Below are 16,106 nucleotides of genomic sequence, written 5' to 3'. Positions count from 1 at the left end.
AAATGTGAACAATGATAATACAGATATGCTGTGATTATTATTTTTTCCTTGTGAATCTGGAGAGAATGCCTGCCTCAATTTGGGACAGTTTGTGAGAACAACAGCATTTGTCATATATATAGATTAGTTATGCCAGAAGAATGGATGAATCTTTATTCAGTTCTGTGAATAATAATCCATATTTGTCACCATCATTGTTTCTGGAAAATATATGCACAGGGGTTTTTTCAGGCATAACTCTGCAAAAAACTTTTGCAGAGTTGCTTTTCTCAAACTAGAACAGCTTTCTAGAATAACCTTCCAGAAATGTATGCCCTCTAAGTGCATTGTAAATCTAAGAATTATACCAACATGGTAATTAATTTTATTTGTTATGAATACCTCTAATATATTTGGAGGTTATGAATTTTTGTAACAAAAACAGTCTGACTGAGCTTCATCTGCTGGTTTTATTGTTATTATTTGGTTTGCTTTCCTTTTTTCTGTATTGATACAGACTAGATAGTCTAGCTCCCTTCATTTTTTTTATAAGATCAAAATGCTTCTTTCATAAGATATTTGGATATTGTTGACAGATTATTCGAAAGTAGGAGCTTCTCTGCCCCTCAACCTACATCTTATTAGTTTTACAACCCAAAGCCTCTTGCCTGTTCAGTTCAGATATCGTCCTTGGTAGTCTCTACTGTCAGTTATAGTAGATACGTAGGCTTTCCATGGTCTACTTCTAAAAGACAACCATTGACAATAAACAGAGGAGGATGTCCCCATTCTCAACCTGGAAACTTTCAGAAACCATTAATCAGCAAATATTTGCTATAAAATATATATCTGCTCAAGTCAATGAGACAGGCTCCACCAGATACTGGCTGCTCATCCAGTGTTCTAATGCAGACTCCTTTACTTATAGCCATTCCCAGTCTTGCTTTGCATTTGTGATCATTAGCAGGCAGTGCCTTTCCCACAAGCAAAGGTATTCGGTACTCCCTTCCTTAAATGGGCAGGATGCCGTTCAGGTTTTTGGTGATGGCCATTAAAGAAACAATAAAGGTAAAGGTAAAGGTTCCCCCGCACATGCGTGCTAGTCGTTTCCAACTCTAGGGGCCAGTGCTCATTCCGTTTCAAAGCCGAAGAGCCAGCGCTTGTCCAAGGACGTCTCCGTGGTCATGTGGCTGGCATGTCTAGATGCCAAAGGCGCATGCAACGCTGTTACTTTCCCACCATAGTGGTCCCTATTTTTCTACTTGCATTTTTACGTGCTTTCGAACTGCTAGGTTGGCAGAAGCTGGGACAAGTAACAGGCGCTCACTCTGCTACGCAGAACTCGGGATTCGACCCGCCAAACTGCCGACCTTCTGATCAACAAGCTCAACGTCCTAACCCACTGAGCCACCGCGTCCCTAATAAAGAAACAATAGGGGGTAAAAATAACAGGCATATTAAAATGAAAGTTAGAGACTTTTGATGAGGTTCACTAACTTTTCAGGGATTGAGAATATTAAGAGTTTTCTTAACGGCACCTGGTTTAACTGGGCTGCTGCTGTTTTTGTCTTTGATTCACTATACCCACAGCAGTTTTTCTTTTGTTGTATTTTCACTCTTGTAAGGGAAGAGCAGGGCCAAAGCATGGATCCTGCATTGTTTATATTATTCTGATTCTGTGTTTCCATGGCATTGTCTTTCAGACAGAAGAAAATCTGTTTAAAACAATTTCTTCTTCTTCTTCTTCTTCTTCTTCTTCTTCTTCTTCTTCTTCTTCTTCTTCTTCTTCTTCTTCTTCTTCTTCCTCTTCCTCCTCCTCCTCCTCTTTCTCCTCCTCTTCCTCCTCCTCCTCTTCCTCCAAGGGGACAGGAAATACACGCATTCAGTAAAGAATGAAACACTTCTAACACCTGCATGGATTGTGTCAGCAATTGGCATTCCCATCAGTATTCAGGAAAATTGTTAAGAAAAAAAAAGGAAACAGTTATAAGGTCATGGCATCAGTCAGCAGTTGGGACAAAATGAAATATCAGCTTTCCCTGCACTTTTGCCTGAGCATAAAATATAGGGTGGAAGATGATAAGTATTTAGTATTTGTCAATCATGTTGTCAGAACTTTCGGTGTAAATTTTCTGTCTTGAAAAGTAAAGTTCAGCCTCAGAATTGTAAACTTATTTCTTCATGTAGTTCTCAACCTACAAAAGGCTCAGAACACAGAACGCCTGTTTCGGGCTGCCCTCTGCTGTCTACTTGGAGGAAAAAAATAATACACGCCAAATGCTGGATTTTTATTTATTTATTATTTATAAAATTTATAGGTTGCCCATCTTACCTCAAGGTAACTCTGGACAGCTGACAATCATAAAAAATAAAACTGTATAAATTTGAAAACATAAATAAGTTGACATAAAATCCAAAATACTACAGCCCAATGAATGATGGAGAGGGTGGGAGCAGGATGGGAGGAAGGTGGGATCTGTTGTTAATCAATCAACCACCTTCCACTGCCCCAAAGGAACTGGCAGAGCCAAGTCTTTAGGTCAGGAGGGTTGAGGCCGGCTTCACACTGAGGGGCAAGATGTTCCACAGAGCAGGTGCAATGACAGAGAAGGCCCTTCGCTTGGATCCCGCCCGCCAGAATAGTTGGACTGACAGGATCCGCAGCATGCCTCCTCTGCCAGCATTTTAATTTATGTATTTAAAGATGCTCTAAAAATACAGATATAGCTTACAATTTTAAATAACACACATAAAGCCTAGCTGAAGATAAGGAACTGACTTTGCAGAAATTGTCTTCCAACTGCCATTGCTTTCTTCACTGCTATGTTTTAATTATCAGCATTAAAACATAAAACATAGAATGATAGGGTTGGAAGAGACTTTGGAGGTCTTCTAGTCCAACCTCCTGCACATGACGGGAGATCCTATACCGTTCCATATTTTCTTTGGACTTGATGGGATGGATACACATGATCATAGAAAGAATAACAGAATAACAAGACAGAATAATATACCTGGGAGGTCCTCCAGTCCAACCCCACACTCAAACAGGAAGCCCTACATCATTTTAGACAAACAGCTGCCTAATCTCTTCTTAAAAACCTCCAATTTCTGGGGGCAAGTCATTCCACCGGTTAATTGTTCTCATTGTCAGGAAATTTCTTCTTAATTCTAGGTTGCTTCTCTCCTTGATTAATTTCCATCCATTGCTTCCTGTCCTGCCTTCAGGTGCTTTAGAGAATAGGTTGACCCCTTCTTTGTGGCAGCCCCACAAATATTGGAAGACTGATATCATGTCACCCTAGTCCTTATTTTCAGTATACTAGATGTACGCAATTCCAGCAAACCTTCTTCATGTTTTAGTCTTCAGCCCCCTAATCAACTTTGTTGCTCTTCTCTGCACTCTTTATAGAGTCTCAACATCTTTTTAATATTGTGGGGATTAAAACTGGATGCAATATTCCAAGTGTGGTCTTATCAAGGTATTACAAAGTGGTACTAACACTTCATGTGATCCTGATTCTGTCCATCTGTTAATACAGTCTAGGATTGTTTTATCATTTTTGGTGGCAGCAGCACATTGCTGGCTCACATTTAAGTGGTTGTCCACTAGGACTCCTAGATCTCTCTCGCAGTTACTGTTATTGAGCCAAGTTCCACCTATTCTATACTCATGCATTTGTTTTTGTTTTTTTTGCTTAAATGTAAAGCCTTACTTTTCTCACCACTGAATTTCATTTTTTTGGATAGGGCTCAGTGTTCAAGTCTGTCGAGAACCTTCTGAATCTTGAATTCATCTTCTGGGGCATTAACTATTCCTGCCAACTTGGTTCTGTCTACAAATTTGATGAGTTCCTCTTCTCTTCCCTCATCTGAGTTTTATGAAGATGTGGAAGAGTACTGGGCCTAAGACAGAACCTAGGAGTATCCCACTACTTATTTCCCTCCATTTAGATGTAGTTCCGTTAAGGACTACATATTGACTGTGGTTTGTCAGACAGTTACAAATCCATCTGGTAGTGATGCTGTCTATCCCACATTTTTGTAACTTACCAAGAAATAGGTTGTGATCTAATTTGTCAAATGCCTTATTGAAATCTAAGCATATTACGTCCACAGCTTTTCATTGGTCCACTAATTTAATCACTTTGTCAAAGATTTGTTTGGCATGATCTGTTTTTGACAAGCCCGTGTTGGCTTCTGTTTATAACTTTGCTTGCTTCTAGGTGTTCACAGATCTTGATTATCTTTTCCAGGATCTTCCCAGGCATTGATGTCAAGCTGATTGGTCTGTAGTTATTTAGATCCATTTTTCCCCCTTTCTGAAGATGATAAACACATCAGCTCTTTTCCAGTCCTCTGGTAGTTCCCCAGTGCTCCAGGATCTTTGAAAGATGTAGTTCAGTGGTTCCGAGATCACATATGCCAGTTCCTTCAGAACTCTGGGATGTAATCCATCCTTAGAGGACACTCAGAGAATTGGAGACATGATATTTAATTGGAATAAAAGTGATTATGGTACATAGGTATTATTTACCATTACATACTTCCTCCATGAAGGGAATCAGTCTGAGTGAGGTTTGAAATATTATTCATTATACATTATTCATTCTATTCTCCAATATCTTGGATAGTAAATTAGTTCTGATATACTTTTATAAGGGAAGTCCTAATGGATATCTAGGTTTATTTTCAATCTTGGTTGCTAAGCCTTAATGGAATCACTGAGAATCAGCTGGTTATCCGTGATCCTATATATGGCTCTTCTCTTTCCATCCTGGTTTTTACAAGTACACAGAATAACTTTCTACATGGAGAACCATCAATATTGCATAGATAATCTTTTAAAAAAAACTTTGGCTGAAGCTTTAGAGATGTTTGAGCTATGTGCTTGGCTTTAAAATGTAGAATTAACACACTTTCCTTGGAAGGTTCAAGTATTGCTCCAAATCATGTCCATCTAATTATCACTGGTTGTCTAACACTTGTCTAAACAAATACTAAAAAAACCACTACTTTTTTTTTAAAAAATGAGAATATTTTAATACTCATATATGATAACAAACTTATAAAAGTTACAAGAATTGCAGTGTGTGTGTGTGTGTGTTGCATTTTTGTACTATGTGCATGATGCATCACAACTATTTGGAGAATAGACCAAAAGGAAGAATTCAGTCAGTGTGTGACAACTCTCAGATCAAATCGCTTTTCACCATGAACCCTCCTTTCTTCATTCCTGTATTTTTGTTTCACCTTCTTTCCTTCCTCTTATGTATGTTTAATGTTAGTGCATTGTCAGAGTAACATCCTGACACTTTCATCAGTGTGTGCCTTTTCCTTCCCTTTTTCCTTCACAACTGTTCCAGACTGATCGCATAAATCCAGATGACATAGATTTAGAAAATGAACCCTGGTATAAGTTCTTTTCAGAACTGGAGTTTGGACGTCCGGTAAGTGAGGCTAGAATACTAATATATCAGTTTTAGGGATTTTGACCAATTCACACATTTCTAGTTAAAAATGCTTAGATTCTGAAAGTGCATCTATTCAAAATGGAATCATTACTGCAATTATATTTGAAGTATATGTTTTCTATTTTGCAGTTATCATCTGTACAGTAAATTTATGTACATTTCATTGGTAAGGTGGAAAGAAACCTATAGGAATGCTTAAGAATAGTCAATAAGGTGGATCCCTATTAAACTTTTTTATGTGTTTGCTGACAGAACTTTTTAAGTTGACAAGAAATTGATAATAATTATTTGGATTCAGTAAGTGTTCAAGCCATTTACAAAAAGCTAGACAAATGCACCCTGTATTATTAGCTTTCATCTAATTTAGATTTAACATTTAACAGTTTTTGATGGAAGTTAATCATAAGCTGCCCAGGTTTGAGGGCAAAACTATGAAACAGCCCGGCTGCTAGAAGGCTCTGCATATCAGAATTTGTACCATACTGAACTTAGGTGCTCCTCAGGCCTATGGAAGAAGCCATAAGACCAGATTTTGGTGACATTTTCAGTAATGTCCAAAATAATGCCTACCATAACCAGACTATCTTGGATTCGGAAAGTTGTGGAATTTCTTCTTGTGATCCATAATCATAACACAAGAGAAGCCCTCCATCATCCTTCAGTTTTTTTCCCATCTATCACCAATGAATAATACAAGAATCTCACACAAATTTAGCTTTCTTGGTTTTAAAGAAAAAGAAGTCAATCAGAACAACATGAGAACAACATGAAAAAAATATGAAAGCTCACTTAGGAACCCTATCGAAAGAAATAAATGCCTGTTTCTCACAAATGAAAGATAACTGAAAAGGCATTAATGACTTGTCTTCCAACAATGTCATTGTTAATTATCCACCAAAGACCTGATTTCCCAAAAGCTGCTGCTTCCTCTGTAACAACCATCTCAGTGGGACCTAGGAAGGCCAAACTAGACATTATGGTTAATTCAGTCTCTCCTGGAAATTATAGCAATGTAGTAACAGGCGCTCACTCTGCTACGCGGCACTCTGGATTCGACCCGCCAAACTGCCGACCTTCTGATCGACAAGCTCAGCATCCTAACCCACTGAGCCACCGCGTCCCTAACTATACTAGTGCTTTTTTCTGATCTTAAAGAGAGCTGTTTATTTCAGTTCATTCTGTGACCTGAAATACAATCCATCATGAGTGCTTTCATTCCAAAGCCAACTTCTGTTCAAGTCTAACCCAGTGAAGAAGACAATTAGAATAGCAAAACTTAGATTGTATCCATAATTTCACAGAAAGCATTAGCCTCATACAAAACACAGCAGAGCCTCAAACAGGATCAGATTATTATATTCTCTCTTTTTTTCTCCCATCATTCTTCCATCTTTCCCAATTGGGAAAGAGTTATACTTTCCTTTAGTTTTTTTCACCTGCAGCTTTACTAACAACAGTGGAAGATTTGTTAAAAACAATTGATTAGCTACTATCACATATTCTTTATCCCAGACTGATCCTCTCATTTTGTTGCATTTTTACCACTCTTGTAATCTGTCAACACTCAGTTTCTAACTATGTCACCTTCTCCACATGTTTCATTCCTTGCTGCCACTGATTCTCCTCCATTTCATCTCGCAATTCTACTTATATGATGCAGCCTCCTAAAAAGATTTTGGATTATGTTCAAGACAATCCTCCAGGTTTTTCCAAAGAGGTAAATCAGCATGTTTCTTCAATAGATGGTTAAAATTTGGGGACAACATAAATATTGAATTTAATTACAGGATATTCTGTTCACTTGGATACTACCCTGCAAAACTCATTCCACTAATACAGTTATAACTTCATAATCCCATAAATATGAAATGCCTTCAATGAAAACATCCTAACAATACTTTCCTTATTTTATTTATTTATTTACAGAACTTATATTATCATCTCATATTGCAACAATCAATAAAAAGAAGAACAAACTCCAAGCTAATTACAAGGCCTTGCCTAAGGCAGAGGTGTCAAACTGCCAGCCCACGGGCCAGATGCATTATGCACAGGCCACATCCACCCTGGCTACGCAAAGGCAAAAAAGTCACAGTACTTCACGTGACATGAGAGTGAGTTTGACACCCTTGGCCTAGGACAACAATTTTTAACATAAAGAATATGACAATTGCCTTGTTGAACAAGACAGTTTGGGATCAAAAAATCTCATTCCCATAACCATTTGACAATAAACATGGGAAGTGGGAAGAAAATGACAAATGATAGTTATTATTCTGACTTCTGCTATTTAAACAGTAATCTGTTGGGAATTAGGAAAGTGAATTACTAATTCCAAAAAGGCTTAATATTGATCCAATATCAATATAACCAGACAAGAGTTAAGAGATTTTAAAGTAATGGTAAAATAAATTTACAATGGATTGCACAAACTTTATTGTTTGTTTAATTGTTATTTGCTCCTCACCCTTACCCCTGGCAATCTTGTTTTAGTTTATTTATACTGTTATTTTTTACCTTTTAAGCCTCCCAGAGTTATCCTGGATAGTCACAGAAATTAAAAAAATTGAATAAATAGTTCAAGACCATTGCATCTACAAAAATAAAGGCTTACTTAGATCCTGAACATCAGAAAAAAGAAGTCAGCATTTCTCAAATCTTTCCAGGGGTTTTTTTAAGTTTGGATGCTTTGATTATTATGAATGTTGATCTTCTGTCATCAGTTTAATTTGTTCTCCTTAAAAATGCAACATTCTTAAAGCAGCAGAAACCAAATCAATTTTCTTTAACAGTGCTACACAATTTCCTTTTGCTTACCAAGAAGTGAAAATGATAGATGTGTTAAGTCTCCAACTGGTTTCATTCACCTGTAGAATAATAAAACACCTTCAGCAAATATTTAGGTAATGAACAAACTCTTAAGCCATATCAGCCTTCTTTCAATAAGTTACTTCCTTGTAGACTATGTTCTTTAGGCTCTCCAGCTACGTGTCTGTAATTAACAGAGCAAAACATGCACCTTTATTGTAGTTGAAAGAATTAAAAGCAATCTTCAGAATATATCTTTCTGCTATTTCCTGTCCATGAAAATTTGCAACCTGATGATGCCCATTCTCTCTGCCTAAAACCATCTTTTCTACTGGGTATCCCTCAAGCATTTCACAAAGATTTCCAAGAGGCTGGTGCTTATATAATAGGGCAATAGGGAAAAAATAATGACTTTTCATTTCAGTTTCTATACCATTTAATACAAATTGCAGTCTTCCAAGAATGAAGAGTCTCTATGTTAACAGGCCTAATAATATGCATAATAGTCTTTTTAATAAAGTACTAAGTTGAAATTATGTTCATGAGTTCAGTCTTCTTAAAGGTTTGTGCCAAAATTCTTTAATAGTTGATTTTGCCTTGTAAAAGGTTTACTATATATATTATATATTTCTGAAATCCCAGTCTGGCCAATGTTTACCTGAATACTACAATTTGAATACAGAATCACATTTTTATACAGGTGTTCCTCAGCTTACAATCACAATTGGGACCAGAATTACTGTTGTTGCTAACTGATGCAGTTGTTAAGTAAGTCATCCTGTGACTGCACCCAATTTTAAACCTATTTTTGTTGCAATCATGAAGCACATCACCATGGTTCTTAAGCAAATCATGCAGCCATTAAATGAATCTGGTTTCCCCCATTAGCTTTGCTTTTTGTAAACCCCCCCCCATGCTGCAACTGTTATAAGCCTCCCAGGGTCACTGTATGACTGGGAGGGGCAGCATAGAAACTTAATAAATAAATAAATCTGGTTACCAAGTGCCCAAATTGTGGTTGTGGGAATGTGGGAATGCTGTGATGGTCATGTGTGTGAGGACTGGTTGCAAGTCATTTTTTTCAGTCATAAGAACTTTGATCATTGGTTGAGGACTACCTGTGCATCTTCTACAAATACCATTTGCAGAGTAATGCTGAGTAAAGTCCAAACTAGAGCCAACCTGACAGGCAAAGGATACTGCCAGTTCAAGTGGCAGAGGTTAATTTGCAGGCTCCTAAACTTTCCTTTTCAATAGAAAGGGGGATTCTTACATCCTTAAACTTGCCTGCCTTAGATGCAATAATGGACATTCTGCTAACCCAAGCATTTGTCTGTCTATACTACTTCTAAAGGTAATATACTAAAATCACCTTTGCCTCACACAAAGTGACTTAAACCACCCCAAGAAGAAATAATATTTGATGGGAAATTAAATTTGTATGTCAAGAAATAACTAGGTTAAGGGTTTGTTTTCAAATGTCAACGTAGGTTCTGTACCTAGGAAAGAACTGTAGCTCAGTTCTAGAGTGCAAGTTTTGTATTAAGAAGTTTAATTCTTGGCTCCTCCAATTAGTAGGAGGAGGTAACAGGTGATGGGTGGGGAAGCAGCCTGGAGAATTATTGTTAGCCCCAGAGGACAAGATCAGAATATAGTTCAGCAACTCTCAAAGTAAAATTCCAGTGGTTTTCTGCACAAATGCAAGGTAATACTGATTAGGGGTTGTAATGCAATTCAAAACTATGTTTTTTATGTATTTTTTCCCACAGTGCTTTTGCTGTTCCAAAAAGATCAGTAGTTCAGAGTATGCAATTGCAACTGCAGTTTCTCAAGTCATCTCTGAAATTTCATGACCTGAATATAAACTAAATGTACCATTAATTGGACAGGTGATTTATGTATTTGATAAGCTGTACCTGGGATGAGGTTCTTCTTTTTCCAACTCCTGCTGGTTATGCAGGTAGTCCTAATTTAATAGTGATAATTAGGATCAGAAGCTCCATCACTAAGTAATATGGTTGTAAACTGTGACATCACATGACTGCAGCAACTTACAATGGCATTTGGGATAGTTCCAGTTGTGATTATTAAACAAATCCCACATGGTCACTTTCGTCCTGTCTCCAACCTTCGCTTTCTTGCGAAGGTTGTTGAGAGCGTGGTGGCACGGCAGCTCCCTTTGGTCCTGGAGGAAACTGAGTATCTGGATCCGTACCAATCGGGTTTCAGGCCCGGGTACAGCACGGGCCCGAGATAGGGGTTATTCCTCTGTCCTGGTCCTATTAGATCTCTCAGCGGCTTTTGATACCATCGACCATGGTATCTTGCTGCGACGTCTTGAGGGGTTGGGATTGGGAGGCACCGTTTTACGGTGGTTCTCCTCCTACCTCTTGGGCCATTCGCAGACGGTGTTGGCAGGGGGGCAGAGGTCAGCCCCTAGGCCCCTTAGTTGTGGGGTGCCTCAGGGGTCGGTACTCTCACCCCTCCTGTTCAACATCTATATGAAGCCACTGGGTGAGATCATCCGTGGTTTCAGGGTGAGGTATCATTAATATGCTGATGATACCCAGCTTTTCATCTCCAACCCGAACCAACCCAGTGATGCCCTCGATGTGATGTCCCGTTGCCTGAAAGCGGTATGGATTTGGATGGGGAAGAACAGGCTCCGGCTCAACCCGGCCAAGAGTGAATGGCTTTACATACCGGCATCTCGTTTAGTCCAAGAGTTTCTATCTTTGGTTATGGGAGGTGTTACCTCCCGTTGATAGGGCACGCAATTTAGGTGTCCTCCTGGATCGCACGACTCAGTTTTGAAGATCATATTGGAGTCGTGGCCAGGGGGGCATTTGCCCAGGTTCACCTGGTGCGCCAGTTGTGCCCCTATCTGGACCGAGATGCCCTATGTATGGTCACTCAAGCACTCATTACCTCCCATATAGATTACTGCAATGCTCTCTACATGGGACTGCCCTTGAAGACCACCCGGAGGCTTCAGCTGGTGCAGAATGTGGCCGCGCGGGTAGTGATGGGAGCATCCTGATACTCCCATATTACACCCCTCCTGCATGAGCTGCATTGGTTACCGGTTGTCCTCCGGGTGAGATTTAAGGTGCTGGTACTTACCTTTAAAGCCCTACATGGCTTAGGCCCGGGATATTTGCAGGACCGTCTGCTGCCGGGAACGATCTCCCATCACCCAGTATGCTCACACAGAGAGGGCCTCCTCAGGGTGCCGTCGGCTAGACAATGTCGGCTGGCGACCCCCAGGGGTGGGCCTTCTCTGTGGGAGTGCCAGCCCTATGGAACCAACTTCCCCTTGAGCTCCAGATGGCCCCGGACCTCCGGTCCTTTCGCCGCGGCCTTAAAACACTTCTTTTCCATCAGGCTGACCTGGACTGATGACAGGGATTTTAAAATGTTTTTTTTTAATTTTTAACTACAATTTTAATTTATTCTATTGGGGCTGTTAATTTAATTCTTTTTAACTTTTGTGTTGTTGTATTTTATTGTTGTTAGCCACCCGGAGTCCTTTGGGAGATAGGGTGGCATATAAGTCCCAATAATAAATAAATAAATAAATAGATGTGACATCTTGAGATTCCCAATTGCAGCCTCCTGCTAGCTTCCCTGTTTGTAGAAAGCTGGCAGTGAAGATCACAAATGATGATCATGTGACCATGGGATGCTGTGAGTGTTGTAATTACGAGTCAAGTGCCAAGAGCCAGTTGCCAAATCACGATTGCCCAAATGTAGGGATGCTGCAGCAGCCGCAACCACAAGGACCAGTCATAAGTCTCTTCATTTCATCATAACTGCAAAAAGTTGCTGAATTAAACAAGAACTACCTATAGTAATCCCCTTCATGGATTACTGCCTTGTCGTGGCGAAGGGGCTTGCGTAATTCAATGAAGCTATGAGCTATGCCGTGCAGGGCCACCCAAGACGGACAGGTCATAGCAGAGAGTTCTGACAAAACGTGATCCACTGGAGAAGGAAATGGCAACCCACTCCAGTATCTTTGCCATGAAAACCCTATGGACAGTACCAAAAGGCAAAACGATATGACGCTGGAAGATGAGCCCCTCAGGTTGGAAGGCGTCCAATATGCTACTGGGGAAGAGCAGAGGGCTAGTACTAGTAGCGCCAGAAAGAATGAAGCGACTGGGCCAAAGCCGAAAGGACGCTCAGCTGTGGATATGTCTGGTGGTGAAAGGAAAGTCCGATGCTGTAAAGATTTTTTCTCCATAGGAACCTGGAATGTAAGATCCATGAATCAAGGCAAGCTGGACGTGGTCAAACAAGAGATGACAAGACTGAACATTGACATCTTAGGTATCAGTGAACTAAAATGGACAGGAATGGGTGAATTTAATTCAGATGACCATCAGGTATACTACTGCGGGCAAGAATCCCTCAGAAGAAATGGAGTAGCCTTCATAGTCAATAAAAGAGTAGGAAAAGCAATACTGGGATACAATCCTCAAAATGACAGAATGATCTCAGTTCGAATCCAAGGCAAACCATTCAATATCACAGTAGTCCAAGTCTATGCCCCAACCACCGGTGCTGAAGAGGATGAAATTGACCGGTTCTATGAAGCCCTACAGCACCTTATAGAACAAACACCCAAAAATGATGTCCTTATCATCATGGGGGATTGGAATGCTAAAGTAGGAAGCCAAAAGATAACCGGAATAACAGGCAAGTTTGGCCTTGGAGTACAAAATGAAGCAGGGCACAGGCTGATAGAATTTTGTCAAGAGAATACGATGGTCATAGCAAACACTCTTTTCCAACAACCCAAGAGACGGCTCTACACATGGACATCACCAGACGGTCAACACAGAAATCAGATTGACTATATGCTCTGCAGCCAAAGATGGAGAAGCTCTATACAGTCAGTAAAAACAAGACCAGGAGCTGACTGTGGCTCAGACCATGAGCTTCTTGTTGCAAAGTTTAGGCTTAAACTGAAGAAAGTAGGGAAAAGCACCAGGCCAGTCAGGTATGAATTAAATCATATCCCCGTTGAATATACAGTAGAGGTGACAAATAGATTTAAGGAATTAGATCTGATAGACAGGGTGCCTGAAGAACTATGGACAGAGGTTCGCAACATTGTACAAGAGGTAGCAACCAAAACCATCCCAAAGAAAAAGAAATGCAAGAAAGCAAAATGGCTGTCTGAGGAAGCTTTGCAAATAGCTGAGGAAAGGAGGGAAGCAAAAGGCAAGGGAGAAAAAGAAAGATACGCCCAATTGAATGCAGAATTCCAGAGAATAGCTAGAAGAGATAAGAATGCCTTCTTAAATGAACAGTGCAAAGAAATAGAAGAAAACAATAGAATAGGGAGGACCAGAGATCTTTTCAAGAAAATTGGAGAGATGAAGGGAACGTTCAATGCAAAAATGGGCATGATAAAGGACCAAAATGGCAGGGACCTAACAGAGGCAGAAGAGATTAAGAAGAGATGGCAAAATTACACAGAAGAACTATACAAGAATGAGCTTAACGTCCCTGATAATCACAATGAGGTGGTCACTGACCTCGAGCCAGACATCCTAGAATGTGAAGTGAAGTGGGCCTTAGAAAAGCTGAGCAACAACAAAGCTAGTGGAGGTGACAGTATTCCAGCTGAGCTATTCAAAATCTTAAAAGACGATGCAGTAAAAGTGCTACACTCAATTTGCCAGCAAATTTGGAAAACTCAACAGTGGCCACAGGATTGGAAAAGATCAGTTTACATTCCAATTCCAAAGAAAGGCAGTGCCAAAGAATGTTCAAACTATCGCACCATTGCACTCATTTCTCATGCTAGTAAAGTTATACTTAAAATCCTACAAGCTAGACTCCAGCAGTATGTGGATCGAGAACTACCAGAAGTACAGGCAGGATTTCGAAGAGGCAGAGGAACTAGAGATCAAATAGCCAACATACGCTGGATCATGGAGAAAGCTAGAGAGTTCCAGAAAAACATCTACTTCTGCTTCATTGACTATGCTAAAGCCTTTGATTGTGTGGATCATAACAAACTGTGGCAAGTTCTTAAAGAGATGGGAGTACCAGAACATCTTATTTGTCTCTTGAGAAACCTATATGCGGGCCAAGAAGCAACAGTGAGAACTGGACACGGAACCACTGATTGGTTCCAAATTGGGAAAGGAGTCCGGCAAGGCTGTATACTGTCGCCTTGCCTATTTAACTTATATGCAGAGCACATCATGAGAAAGGCAGGGCTAGATGAATCAAAAGTTGGAATTAAGATTGCTGGAAGAAATATCAACAACCTAAGATACGCAGATGATACCACTCTAATGGCAGAAAGTGAAGAGGAACTGAAGAGTCTCTTGTTGCGAGTGAAGAAGGAGAGTGCAAAAGTTGGGTTGAAACTAAACATTAAGAAAACCAAGATCATGGCATCCGGCCCTCTCAATTCCTGGCAAATAGATGGGGAAGAAATGGAGGTAGTGACAGATTTTATTTTCCTGGGCTCCAAGATCACTGCAGATGGGGACTGCAGCCAAGAAATTAAAAGACGCTTGCTCCTGGGGAGGAAAGCCATGGCAAATCTAGACAGCACACTAAAAAGCAGAGACATCACCCTGTCAACAAAAGTGCGTATAGTCAAGGCTATGGTCTTCCCAGTTGCAATGTATGGCAGTGAAAGTTGGACCATAAGAAAGGCTGAGCGCAAAAGAATTGAGGCCTTTGAACTCTGGTGCTGGAGAAGACTCCTGCGAGTCCCTTGGACTGCAAGGCGATCAAACCGGTCAGTCCTAGAGGAGATCAACCCTGACTGCTCTTTAGAAGGCCAGATCCTGAAGCTAAAACTCAAATACTTTGGCCACCTAATGAGGAGGAAGGACTCACTGGAGAAGAGCCTAATGCTGGGAAAGATTGAGGGCAATAGAAGAAGGGGACGACAGAGAATGAGGTGGCTGGATGGAGTCACTGAAGCAGTAGGCGTGAGCTTAAATGGAGCCCAGAAGATGGCAGAGGACAGGAAAGCCTGGAGGAACATTGTCCATAGGGTCGCGATGGGTCGGACACGACTTCGCAACTAACAACAACACCTATAGTAATATATATGTCTATTTCCAGCTGAACCTTTAACATCTGCTAAGTTTAACAACAAAACAGTTGTTGTTAAACTTTGAATTTATATTGACAAGTATAAAGTATTTGTATTCTCAAATAATCATTTTAATATTATTCCTGTGCCAAAACAAAATCTTTAAGTTGGGATGACCAGACTGTGTGCTTAACATGAAGTTTAAGAAGTCAGCAAATGGCAATATATGCTAGAGATATTTAAGCTCTGCTTACAAAGAATTTCCACCTTGATTTGATTTTAATATTGTGGCAAGTAATACCTGTTGATTTTTAATTACTTTTTTTCATTGTTATAGTTTCCAATATTTAGTCAATATAAGGATATAAGGTTTAATTTGAGAAACTAACAGAAAAAATACTGAAGAAATTATCTCCAATACTAAAAACAGCATTTGAAATTAGTTTAAAAGCTACACAACTTTTAATTATATAGTTAATAATATTAATGATTGTGAGAGTCTTCAGTCAGTCAATATAATGTTTTGTTGTGAATATATTTGAAATTCAATTTAAGATGCTTGCTTATTTCTGCAGACATCTTTACACTACAGTCCAACAGAGAGACGCGTGGATAGACCTTCTAGGTAAGAGAAATCAAATATATAAATACAAGCAGAAAGGAAAAAGCTCCTTCAAATTATGAAAAAACTCCTGCTTATCCATAGTACAGCTTGTGCATTATATGCTTGGATTTCTTCTCCTACAGAAAGATAATTACATATCCCTTTTTAG

General features: G+C 39.7%; 1 protein-coding gene across 2 annotated transcripts in view; it reads left to right on the top strand.

The window, feature by feature from the left end:
* The window catches only part of SORBS2 (sorbin and SH3 domain containing 2), a 175,434-nt gene that overhangs the window by 122,149 nt on the left and 37,179 nt on the right, over window positions 1-16,106 (top strand). For both annotated transcript variants that reach the window (XM_083367414.1, XM_083367413.1), the window contains exons 14-16: window positions 5,346-5,429; window positions 7,114-7,170; window positions 15,909-15,958. In XM_083367414.1, coding sequence (XP_083223540.1) covers window positions 5,346-5,429; window positions 7,114-7,170; window positions 15,909-15,958 — 191 coding nt within the window. The remainder of the gene's footprint in view (window positions 1-5,345; window positions 5,430-7,113; window positions 7,171-15,908; window positions 15,959-16,106) is intronic.

This window comes from Vipera ursinii (genome assembly GCF_947247035.1).
Source record: "Vipera ursinii genome assembly, chromosome: 7".
Lineage (NCBI taxonomy): Eukaryota > Metazoa > Chordata > Lepidosauria > Squamata > Viperidae > Vipera > Vipera ursinii.
Note: the sequence above shows the minus strand (reverse complement) of the source record. Positions and strands in the feature narration are given on the sequence as shown.